Source organism: Elephas maximus, chromosome 24, assembly GCF_024166365.1.
Source record: "Elephas maximus indicus isolate mEleMax1 chromosome 24, mEleMax1 primary haplotype, whole genome shotgun sequence".
Classification (NCBI taxonomy): domain Eukaryota; kingdom Metazoa; phylum Chordata; class Mammalia; order Proboscidea; family Elephantidae; genus Elephas; species Elephas maximus.
The window spans coordinates 9,519,402-9,532,239 of record NC_064842.1 but is presented as its reverse complement, the minus strand read 5'-3'; the positions used below and the strand labels follow the sequence as shown (position 1 = coordinate 9,532,239).

At 40.9% G+C, this 12,838-nt stretch overlaps 1 protein-coding gene across 1 annotated transcript in view; it reads left to right on the top strand.

Moving 5' to 3' along the window:
* EPRS1 (glutamyl-prolyl-tRNA synthetase 1) overlaps nucleotides 1-12,364 on the top strand; it is an 84,043-nt gene extending 71,679 nt beyond the window's left edge. Inside the window, exons 29-32 of the mRNA XM_049867997.1 lie at nucleotides 1,720-1,880; nucleotides 6,039-6,117; nucleotides 11,851-11,915; nucleotides 12,013-12,364. Of these exons, the coding sequence (XP_049723954.1) occupies nucleotides 1,720-1,880; nucleotides 6,039-6,117; nucleotides 11,851-11,915; nucleotides 12,013-12,163 (456 nt within the window). The 3' untranslated portion in view covers nucleotides 12,164-12,364. The remainder of the gene's footprint in view (nucleotides 1-1,719; nucleotides 1,881-6,038; nucleotides 6,118-11,850; nucleotides 11,916-12,012) is intronic.
* Nucleotides 12,365-12,838: the final 474 nt, after the last annotated feature.

Genomic DNA, 12,838 nt, shown 5'->3' with positions numbered 1-12,838 from the left:
ATTTGTGTAAAGTATAGGTCAGTTATTTTTTAGAATATTCTTCAATTTTGGTGATTTTACTCTTTCTCTAAAATCACTCTCATCATGGCACTTTTTTTTCTGTTTCAGCTGAGAAATCATCTTCTTCTGACTTTCTGTATTGATTTTTATTATTTGTATGCATGTCCCAGTTACCTTACAAAACATAAAGCTCCTTGAAAACAGGGTATATTTCCTCATCTTTTTAATCTTGTTGCAGTCAGCACTATACCTTATACGTGGGTACAGTGGTACATTAGATGAATAAATTTTAAAATAATGTAATATTTAGCATGCTATAGTTTGTTCCATAATGTTCATCATTATCTCATTTTTTAAAATAAGTCTCCTCTAGAAGTAAGTCAGGATTTCTAGAGTAGCATTTTAAAATTTCTCTTGTTTATGATTTAGGGAACTGCTTGACAGCTAAGCTGTGTCTAGAAACTCCTAGCCTAGTAATTTGAGCATCCCAAATTAAGTTCAGAGGATCATTCATTCAAAAAGGAAATTATCATAAACCTACTGTTATCAGGTAAGGTTCTAGGCCCTAAAAATGAGGCCCCCCTAAGTTTTAGAGATTTTAATCCCCTCATGGAGCAGATTCATTATATGTATTCAAGAGAATTGATAACACTCACAAGGCTCTCAGTCAATCCTTAAGCTCTTTTCTGAAAATCAAAGAGTATAGGAGAATAGTTCTCAAAGTTTGGTCCCAAAACCAACAGCGTCAGTATCACTTGGGAACTTGTTCGTAGAAATATAAATTCTCAGGCCCTATTCCTGACTTGGAAACCCTGGTGGCATAGTGGTTAAGAGCTATGGCTGCTAACCATACGGTCGGCAGTTTGAATCCACCAGGTGCCCATTGGAAACTCTATCTGGCAGTTGTACTCTGTCCTGTAGGGACGTTGTGAGTGGGAATCGACTCAATGGCAACGGGTTTGGTTTTCATACCTGACTTAGGAGCCTTGGTGGTGCAGTGGTTAAAGTAACTGAATGCTAACCGAAGGGGTGGTGGTTTGAAACCACCAGCAGCTCCATGGGAGGAAGATGTGGCAGCCTGCTTCCACAGAAGTTTATAGCATTGGAAACCCTAGGGGTCGCTATGAGTAGGAATCGACTCAGTGGCAGTGGGTTTGGTTTTGGGGTTTGTACCTGACTTCTTTAAGAAACTCTAAGGGTGGGGACCAGTAATCTGATTTAACAAGCCCTCTAGGTGATTCTGGTTCCTGCTGAAGATGGAACATCCCGAGCTAGAGCTTCCCAACCAAAGCCCACCATCGTGCCATGAATGGGGCACAGATGTGCTGTGGCCCTGATCCCCTCAGTTCTTGGGGGTGGCTTTAGCCTGAAGAAGCCTGCTCTGTTTAATCCAGTGTCCGCTACATGTAATTTTCTGTGTGTGCTGCTGTGTGAGAAAAATTGAGAGTGCTGATCCTAGATAATTACCGTCTGATGTCTTTCCATCGAGAGCTTCCTTAGCTCAGAACCACTCGGGCAACAGATTTTTTCCTTAGGTAAATACCTTCTTATTGGTATAGGTTTGTGTAGTATCTAAGAAATATTACCTTTTTTTTTTTTCTAATTTGGTGATGCAGTGTTTCTTGGATTTTTATGATTTATAGCCCACAAAGCCAGAAGATAAGTCTGCCTTCATGTGAAGACACGCATGTGTTATTGTCACATCTTTTTGTTACACAGGGAGTTCCAGTTAGACTTGAAGTGGGACCACGTGACATGAAGAGCTGTCAGTTTGTAGCTGTCAGACGAGACACTGGAGAAAAGCTGACAGTCACCGAAAATGAGGCTGAGACTAAACTTCAAGCTCTTTTGGAAGACATCCACGTTAACCTGTTCACAAGGTTAGTTCCTTCGAATTGTCATTTATGTCTCTTGTCTTCATATACTACTCAGTCTTTGAAATCTATACCAAGGAATTCTTTGATTGCCCCACTTGAAGGAACAGCTCCCTCTCTGAACTCCCTTGGTACTTAATTAGTCCCCCTTTTTGGGTTTTGGCTTGTATTTGGTTATTTTTCCAAGTTTGCAGCGATGGACAACCTGTCACCTGTACTAATTTGAGTTAATTTCCGATCCAAGCTCTTATGACATATAAATGTGAGGGATTAAGGTGTTGATTTTTACCCACCGGGTACACACTAGCAGCACCTGGGATGCTTTAAAAAATACCAGTGCCTGAGCATCTCAAGAAATAGTGGTTTAATTGGTCTAGAGAGGACCTGGCCACTCTAGTGCTAAAAGCTGCCGGGTAATTATATACTGTACAGCAACGCTGAGAGCCTCCCGATTGTGATTGGGCTGGGGGGGGGGGGGGGTGGGGCTGAGGGCCGTGCTGATCTGTGGAGCCCTAGGGACCTGTTTAGAGTCACAGATCTTAGGACAGAGGCCCTGGGAAATTGGTGGCGTTGATGTGGCACTTACTTTTCTTTCCTGCCCACCCGGAGCAGAGAGAAAGGCCCACTGTTTTTGGGAATAGAGGTTCACTTTAGGGGAGGATGGTGCCTGTATTTTATTTATTCATTTATCTTCTAACACCCCTGCTAACTCACATCAGGGGCAGTGGTGAATCAGTGGTAGAATTCTCACCTTCCGTGTGGACGGTGCACCTCAAGTGCAGTCACCACCGGTCAGTCCGTGGAGGTTTGTGTGTTGCTATGATGCTGAACAGGTTTCATGGGGCTTCTAGACTAAGACAGACTAGGAATAAAGGCCTGGCAGTCTGCTTCTAAAAATCAGCCAATGAAAACTCTGTGGATCCAGTCATGGGGCTGGTACAGGACCGGCAGCGTTTTCGCTTTATTGTCAGGGCCCAACTCCACAGCAGCTAGCAACCACAACTCTCTTTAGGCCTCAAGAAGTCTTGCCTTGGGAGGAGTGAACTAGTTTTTGGCTTCATTGCTAACTTTGTGTGTTTTTAGGTAAGTGATTTTGCTTCTCTCAGCTTGCTTGCCCTGAAATGGGGCTGATAATAAGTATCTTGAAGGGTTATTTCAAGGATTCATTTGGTTTACAACTGAAAAAGTACATTTGAAGTTTGTTTGAACTCACAGCAGGTGGTAACGTCAGACAGAGATGAAATGTCAGGAAGCTGCCTGTCCCTGTTGCGAACATCCTAACAGGTCACTTTAGAGCAGTGGTTCTTTCCAGGGCTTTTTCCCTGGTCACCTAGGGGCTTTGAGAACACACACGTACCTGAGCCTCACACCTGGAACTCTGATTCATTGAGGTTCAGATAGGTTCTGGTTGTCTTAGTACTAAAGTGTTCTCTGTGTGATTCAGGTACACACTCCTACTCAGAAAACCCCCAGAAAAGCATTTTTTCACTGACATCTCTGTTCAATAAATGTGTTAATACAGTTACATAAAGGAGCGTTTTTTTCCCATGAGAAGCTATCAGTGAAAAGAACAAGAACCCTTATAAACATATTTTTTCAGTTGGCACTTTTATAAAGATTGCTTACACTTCTGTAAGCTCTTTGAGGACAGAATCTTTTTCTTATTCATTTAATTGTTATCTTCTGTGGTAATACAGAAGTTAGAATGCATGAGTAGGCACTCAGCAAATATTTGCCTGATGAATTTTTTAATTAAGTGATATTTTTATAGGAGAAGCTCTTACCCAACTTTTCCCCTCTCACTTACATCTGAGTCTTCTCTCTTTTTTTTTTTAATATGTGAGTTACTTATTAAATAGTTTGCATTTAGATAGTTTACTTTTAACAATGATTTTTTTATTTTTACATTTTTTTTCTATTAGGCATACATGCTTATTGTAAGAAAATTGTAAATACTAAAAAATAAAGAAAACATAAAACTGCCTGTAATGTTACTAGCCAGCGGTAATCAATGGGAACAGTTTGATATATGTCCTTCTGGTGTTTTATGAATGGTGAATGTGGGTGTATACCGTTGAGATCATATGTAAATTTAGATTATATTTTTTTATTTAACATGAGCTTGTCTTAATGGTAATAAGTTTTGATTTTGTCATTTTTTTTTAATCTTAGGTATTGCAGTGACTATAAAATACATGTTCTTTGAATAAATCTGAGTTCTAGATAGAACCTTGTTAAGAAAAAAAGTGAGCTTAGCATAACACTGACTTTGATATTTTAAAAGGCATCAAATTATACTAGCTTGTGGGGAAACCCTTGTTTTTCATAGTACAGAGAAACTAATGTATACATTAATTACGTTAATATAATAAGGACATAACATGGGCCCTGTCAAAGGTTTGGATTGTTTCTAGGATTATGTAACCCACAAAAAAAAAAAAAAAAAAAATTTTTTTTTTTGGACTGTATTAATTTTATAACATGAAGTTATTGAACAGATATTTTTTTGTTTAAAAAGTTCTGTATGAGTGGGTAGCCTAAGCTGCTATAACAAAAAGACCACCAAAGTTCAGGAGTTTAAAGAACAACTTCACTGTTCTTTCATGGAACAAACACATGTGAGGTGAGTGTTTCAGGTCTCTGGGTGGTTCTGCTTCTCACGGTTATGCAGGAACCCAAGTTATTTACATTTTATTGGCTCTGCCATCCCTAAGGGTCCTGGGTATGCACTTGGCTACTAAATAAAAGGTTGGCTTTTCTAATATAGCCAGTGGCACCTTGGAAAAAAGACCTGGTGATCTACCTCTGTGAGATAAAAAACAAAAAAAACCAAACCCGTTGTCATCAAGTCAATTCCGACTCCTAGTGACCCTTTAGCACAGAGTAGAACTGCCCCATAGGGTTTCCAGGGAGCGCCTGGTGGGCTTGAACCCCCAGCCTTTTGGCTAGCAACCATAGCTTTTAACCACTGTGCCGCTAGGATTTCCATCAGCTGTTGAAGACCCTATGGAGCGCAGGTCTACTCTGACACACATGGGGTCGCCATGAATCACAGTCAGTTCAATGGCAGCAGGTTTTGGTTTTCCGTCCCCTAGGCCTTGTTACTTAATACGGTCCAAACTAGATCACAGCCATGTCCATCCAGGTTATTACAGGTTGGGAGGTGGGAAGAACATGCAGGAGGCGTGCCCACTGTCTTAGAGGACCTTCCTCAGATGGCATTGCTGTGACTTAGTCACCTGGGCCCATCTCATACCAGGAGGCTGGGAACCAGAGTCCAGTTAGGTGCCTTGCAGGAAGGGGAAGCAGCTGCTGGTACAGCGTTCACATGATCTAAGCCCTGAGATTGAGTAAAGAAAAAGCATGTCTTCTATGTCTTAGTCACCCACATGGAAGACCCTCACGTGATGTATGAGGTTGAGTGTAGGAAAGAAGAGCATTTATTTATTTACATTTCTAAAACCTGAAGTTTTTGTAAGGAGTTACATGGTATGTGATTATAACTTGAATAATGTTTTTTCCTTTTCAAAACACTTCTGTGCCTTTGTATTTGATTCTAATTAACTTGCTAGAATGCTTTTTTGATTTTATAGATGGGAAAACGAAGACCAGAGGGGATTAAAAAATAACCCTGAGCTTTTTTTTTTTAGTAAGTAGGATGGCCAGGACTGGAACGCTGGTCAGTGCAGATCTAGTACCAGTTACCAAGTAGGTGTCGCCCACTGTGTTTGGCACGTTGCTCATGGATTTCATGTTCGCAGCAGTGCAGCGAGGAAGTGGCTGGGATGACTGGAGATGACTGGTAGTGACAAAGTGGAGATTCACATTGAGCTCTTCTGACTTCCAGGTTATCGTTCCTTCATTAAGTTGTGCTTACCTGTTGCCATCAAGTCGATTCTGACTCATAGTGACCCTGTAGGACAAAGTAGAACCACCCCATAGGGCTTCCAAGGCTGTGATCTTTACAAAAGCAGACTGCCAGTTCTTTCTCCTGTGGACCCGCAGGGGGGTGAGAACTGCTGACCTTTCAGTCAGCAGCTGAGCACTTTAATCACTGCACCATCAAGGCTTCTTAAGATATGTTTAGCTTATGTATTTTGTTAAAAACAGCTTTGTCACGCTTGTAAGAAAAATGATGTATTCTCTCTAATTTTAATTTGGTAGGGCTTTTGAAGACCTAAAGACCCATATGGTCGTGGCAGATACAATGGAAGACTTTCAGAAGGTACTAGACTCTGGAAAGGTAAGAGACTTTTGAAAAGTTTTGAATGTAAAGATATTTCACTGAATCTTATTTTAAGACTCATTGAGTTAATGCCTGGTATTATCATACAAACCCACCTACCCATTGCCATTGAGTCGATTCCGACTCATAGCAACCCTGTAGGACAGAGTAGAACTGCCCCATAGTTTCCAAGGAGCGCCTGGCAGATTTGAACTCCTGCCTTTTTGGTTAACAGCCATAACACTTAACCACTGAGCCGCCAGGGTTTCTAATCATACAAAGGAATTATGTTACTCGGCATTATATACTCTCCATTTTCCACTGGCTTTCCAAAGCATTACAACCTTCTGTCGTTTTTGAATAACACTGTGTGAACTGATTACGTCTAAGCTTTTTCTTAGGCCTGATATACTGGCTAAACAACCTTCCTTCTCTGTTACCACTAGTCTTCGTGACTTTTTTCTTTCAGTTAGATGGAAGTTCCTAGTGTAGGCATTGTTCTAGCCTAAGGTGGTGTGCATTTCCTGAAACAAGCTGTGAAAAGTCAGTGTCTTTCCACCCCCTGGCCATGTATCCTTATCCAGATCTTAATTGGTCGAATTTCTGAGTAACATGGGAAGAAGAGAATCATTGCACGTGTCTAAACCTGCTTGTCAGGATGAGTGGATACTTCTGGCTCCTTAAAACTACCTAGGCTTTTGTTGTTAGGTAGCTGATGGCTCTTTAAGATTCCATAGAGTTTACGTACTGTGTGTATGCAGCTGCTCCTAGCCTAAACCGTTACTTGTTATGAGGAAGTGATCTTGATCTTCAAAATTATTAATTACTAGGACAGATCACTTAGGAACTTCAGTATTCTGACTGATATACGTGTTTAAATATACAACTCACTCTCTGTCCCCAGGTTACATGTAAGGAAACCATGGCCCAGAATCTAACTGGACTTCCTCAAACCACACAGAGGCACAGCTAGTGCTAAAATTTCGATCCCTCTTCTAACTCAGTTTAATGCACTTTTCTCTTTATCAATTTTTTTTTTTTAATTCATGCTGAGAATATAAGGCAAACTATTAATTGTTTTTTATGGTCTTAACCAGTTAATATATCTCCGATTCCATGAGCTGGGTAAGTTAATTAATCTCTCTGGTTCTGAGTTTGCTCATCTGTAAAATGAGGTCAAAGTAATCTCAGAATTATCTTCAGATCAGTAATCCTACAGTATTTAATCTCTTGTTATTCCCGGTTTATTTCCTGTGAAATCTTCCACTTTTCTGGGATCCATAATCTGTCACTTGACTCAAATTGCCTACTTCTAATACCAGGCTAGAGAATGGATGGCCATCTGACACAGTGTATATTTTTCCTCTTACTGTAATTTATTTTTGATTATTTTTTTTATTCCATTAAGTATTGAATCGTTTCATTTCCTTCATTATAGAAATATGGTAGTCACTCTTGCAGTATAATGAAAGACATTGCATAAGAGTTAATAAATCAATAGAGTAACTGACATACCAGTTCATCTGTTGCTGTCACAGAAATGTATCTAGGGGAACCATATCTTTTATTCTAGTGTTAGATAAGCTACTGAAGAGGTTTCACCATCTGTTCTAAGAGCATAGGGTGTCGAGTTGTATGTCCAAAGAGCACATGGGGATCAGAAAACAAGCTTCTTTCTTGTATGTAGTAGCTACTTCCACCACCCCCTCGCCTTACCTCGTGTTGGGCAGAGTGGATGTGTTGACCGAAAACCAAACTATCAGAAATAAAATTGTATTTACTAGCAGGAGAGAAGGAAGAAGGGAGCTTTGGAACTTGAATGTAGGTGAAAGCTTGACTTTTCTGCTCTTCCCTATTGGTATAAGTGGGAAAAAAAATTTTTTTAATTTTTATACCACTGATTTATAGGACTTGATTTTAGTCAATTTGTCATGGGGAGTGCCTTAGTGTTGCTATAACAGAAATACCACAAATGGATGGCTTTAACAGACAAATTTATTCTCTCACAGTTTAGGAGGCTAGAGTCCAAACTCGGGGTGCCAGCTCTAGGGGAAGGCTTACTCTCTCTCTGTCAGCTCTGGGGAAGGCTTTCTCTCTCTGTGTCGGCTCTAGGGGAAGGCTTTCTCTCTCTCTGTGGGCTCTAGGGGAAGGCTTTCTCTCTCTGTGTCAGCTCCGGGGAAGGCTTTCTCTCTCTCTGTCAGCCCTGGGGAAGGCTCTCTCTCTCTGTGTGGGCTCTAGGGGAAGGCTTTCTCTCTCTCTGTCAGCTTTGGGGAAGGCTTTCTCTCTCTCTTTGTAGGCTCTAGGGGAAGGCTTTCTCTCTCTGTGTCGGCTCTAGGGGAAGGCTTTCTCTCTCTGTGTCGGCTCTAGGGGAAGGCTTTCTCTCTCTCTGTCAGCTCTGGGGAAGGCTTTCTCTCTCTCTGTCAGCCCTGGGGAAGGCTCTCTCTCTCTCTGTGGGCTCTAGGGGAAGGCTTTCTCTCTCTCTGTCAGCTTTGGGGAAGGCTTTCTCTCTCTGTGTCGGCTCTAGGGGAAGGCTTTCTCTCTCTCTTTGTGGGCTCTAGGGGAAGGCTTTCTCTCTCTGTGTCGGCTCTAGAGGAAGGCTTTCTCTCTCTCTGTCAGCTCTGGGGAAGGCTTTCTCTCTCTCTGTCAGCTCTAGGGGAAGGCTTTCTCTCTCTGTGTCGGCTCTAGGGGAAGGCTTTCTCTCTCTGTCAGCCCTGGGGAAGGCTTTCTCTCTCTCTGTCAGCTCTGGGGAAGGCTTTCTCTCTCTGTGTCGGCTCTAAGGGAGGGCTCTCTCTCTGTCGGCTCTAGGGGAGGGCTTTCTCTCTCTTTGTCTGCTCTGGGAAGGCTTTCTGTCTCTGTCTGCTCTGGGAAGACTTTCTCTCTCTGTGTGGGCTCTAGGGGAAGGCTTTCTCTCTCTCTGTCAGCTCTGGGGAAGGCTTTCTCTCTCCGTGTTGGCTCTAGGGGAAGTCTCTCTCTGCATTGGCTCTAGGGGAGGGCTTTCTCTCTCTTTGTCGGCTCTGGGGAAGGCTTTCTCTCTGTCTGCTCTGGGGAAGTCTTTCTCTCTCTCTGTCAGCTCTAGGGGAAGGCTTTCTCTCTGTCAGTTCTGGGGAAGGTCCTTGTCTCCTTTCAACATCTGTGTCCCTGGCATCCCTTGGAGAGCTCCAGATGTCTTGGCATCAATCATCCCCTGGTCTAGGAGGTTCTCAGTGCAGGAACCCTGGGTCCAAAGGATGTGCCCCACCCCTGGCTCTTCTTTCTTGGTAGTACTGAGGTCTCTGTCTGCTTGCTTCTCCTTTTATCACTTGTATGATAAAAGGTGATGCAGGCCACACCCCAGGGAAACCCTCCTTACATGGAATCAGGGCTGTGACTGAAGCAAGGATGTTGCGTCCCACCCTAATCTTCTTTAACATAACCTAATCTTGCTTCATTAACCACAGGCAGAGATTAGGATTTACAACATGGAGGACAATTACATCAGATCACAAAATGGAGGACAACCACACAATACTGGGAATCATGGCCTAGCCAAGTGGACAAATATTTTTGGGGAATACGATTCAACCCATGACAGGGAGGATTTTAATTAAATGAAAAATAAATATTATATATAAATAATATATACGTATTTTATAGTTTCCATACATTGCTCATGTACTTTATTGACCACTATAATTTTTGAGCATTGGTATTTCTCACCATTAACATTTGCTGCTTAAAGAATTTAAGAAATTACATACTGCAAAAGATTTATGTCTTTTTAAAACATAGATGTGGAAGTAATAAAAAATTAAAAACCTTTCCATGGCTGAATAAATAACCTAAAAATACACACTGTCCTTGCATATTAACGAATGGCGTGCATAAATGACGAGATACTTCAAGTCTTACCACTTAAACCTTCATTTGAAGCTAGAAAAAAGATACAATTTTTACAAAATTTACTGTTTATAAGTCCAAATATACTTAATAAAATCTTTACATGGATTTGTTCACATGCCATGACCATTTTAATTTAAAAAATTTTGCATTATTATTATAGAAAGACAAATCTTCTCAAAGCTTAGTATTTTTTCTTAAAAGAAAATGAGACTTCACTGTACAATGGTTAAAGTTATGAAAAATATACCCATAAGTTTTTGTAAGTTAAATTTTCAAAGAAACCAATTTTCGATTTATTACCCAAAGAGATTCTTTGTAATTAAGTCTTAATATTTTTATCATTGCGTAATTAGAGACTGTTATAAAGTTCCCCCCTTTCTATCTTTTATAGTGAATTTTAAGCAGTATTTTTATGAATGTATATTTTTCATGTTTTTTATTTGTCTAAATGCTAATGATTTATCAAGTGTCAATACAGGAAAGTAACTTTGTGTTATTTCTCAGCTCTCATAGCTCTAGGTTTGTATTTGCTTCTGTTTTCTTTTTGCACAAATAATATCTATATTAAAATTAAAAAATAAAAAAAAAACGTATTATTGCCACTGCTGCCACATCCCCTCACCCTCCTGCTCCCACCTCCCAGGATTTTCCTAGGAAATTATCAGCTCTTTATTGGCCTGAGACGGATTATCAAAATAACAGGTTGTCTACTTTGGGGACTAGGCTAACACATTTTACTGAGGGAACGTAAAAGGCTTAAATAACTAACACTTTCTCATCCCGCAGTACTGTTCACCGGATGAACTGCTCTGTCTCCCTAACTTCCCAATCTCTGTTTCACCTTACTTCTCATTAGAGAAGGCCTTTGAGACCTTTACCTAAATCCCAAAAGCAGGGACAGGTTTGCAGGAGGGACTTTTTGTTTGAGCGTGGAATGTATGGCTGGGGATGTTGAACGGAAGTTGATGTGGAAGCTGGATAACCTCCCAGCCGTTTATCAGCTGGGTATTCCTGACGTGTGGGGATGACCCACACCTTGGCTGTCCGTACTGTTAACGTTGGTCTCCGGGGATTTTTTACAGGACTATTACATAATTGTTACGTCAGGCAAACCCCATTTTGAAATAGGCTCACTATGAAAATTTTATTATTCATAACTGGAAGGAATCTTAATGCTTGTCTAGTCCAACATTAGAAAGGAAAACCAAGGACTAGAGATTTTCACACAGGTAGTGAATTTCGAAATTTCAATAAAATCCCAGGACTCCTGATTGTGCCCGTTATTTTATGTGGTCTCACAGTGAAAAAAGGCAGGGTTTCTTTTTCCATATAAGAGGATTTTTGACCTTCAAATACCCTTGGACTTTAAAAAATGAATCACTTACCCTACCATGTTGAGACAGTTGTGACATAAAGTGAGGATTATCCGATTTTTAGTAACACTTTAGGAATCCGTTTACTGTTTGTAATCTCCCTTTTATCCACCCGATCACCACTTCCATGGGGAGAGCAGGCGGTGGTACAGAATTGAAGAAGGAGTTACACTTGAGTCTAGGCTCAGGTCTGCTCACCCCTCATTCATCTCTGTGGCATCACTCTGTAGACAGGTTACTGGGACATTTTCATGTATTGCAAAGACATCTTTCTTGTGCCTTGATGTTCTGTAATATATAAGTACTGGAGAGAAACACTTTTTTCTACCTCTTAATGCCTTCTGAGCAAAGTCCCTGGCAGGTTTGCAAAGGTCTCATAGCCTAAAAAAGACTGGACGCCTATCCTTGTAGCTCGTAAGTTTAATAGAGAAGTCAAGTGTTACCTTTTGTAGAAGAGAAGGAGTTACCAATGCTGACTGCTTTTTCTTTTTCTTATTAGATTGCTCAGATTCCATTCTGTGGAGAAATTGACTGTGAAGACTGGATCAAAAAAACCACTGCCAGGTAAATGCAATTAACAGGTAAAATGTTTGTGGTGTTGCAGTGAACAGGAGTAGAAGTGTATCACATAAATGCATGGACTTCTTGTTTTTTATTTCAGGGATCAAGATATTGAACCTGGTGCTCCATCCATGGGCGCTAAAAGTCTCTGCATCCCCTTCAAACCACTCCGTGAGCTGCAGCCTGGAGCCAAGTGTATCTGTGGCAAGGCCCCCGCCAAGTACTACACCTTGTTTGGCCGTAGTTACTAAGGGATAAAACGAAACCCCTGTCAACTGTCCTCCTCACTTTTTAAGAAATTGGTACTGTTATCTTCCCAGATATAGCCAATATTTTGTTTTTTTTAAATAAAAGTTCTAAAAGCAAGTATATAAAATAAACAGCTATTCTTATGCCTAAATTAACAGTGAAAAAAAAAAGACTTTCTGTAAACAACCCAATAATAAATATCATGAATTAATAATGTTTTATGTATTCTTTTGTTTCTGAAATACCTGCGTTACATGCTACACGGAAATCCCTTTGAAGGAGAAGCATGTAGTCGATCCGCATTATTCACAGATTCCGTATTTGTAAATTTGTCTATTTACTGAAATTGATTTGCAACCCCAAAATTGATACTTGTGGTGCTTCCGCAGTCACATTTGGACATGTGCAAAGTTGTGACGGTCAGAGTCCTCAGAGGCTCAGGTTCCCAGCTGACCCAGCAAAGCGACCCTCCGCCTTCTCCTTTCAGTTCTCCTGTTGGAAACAAGCGTCCTCCTCACGGGCTACTTCTTGCCGTGTTTCCTCATTTTTGTGCTGATTTCACTGTTTAAAACAGCCCCTTGGCACAGTGCTGAAGGCGCTGCTAGTGTTCCTAAGCACAGGAAGGCTGTATTGTGCCTTACAGAGAAAAACTTGTGTGTTAGATAAGCTTTGTTCAG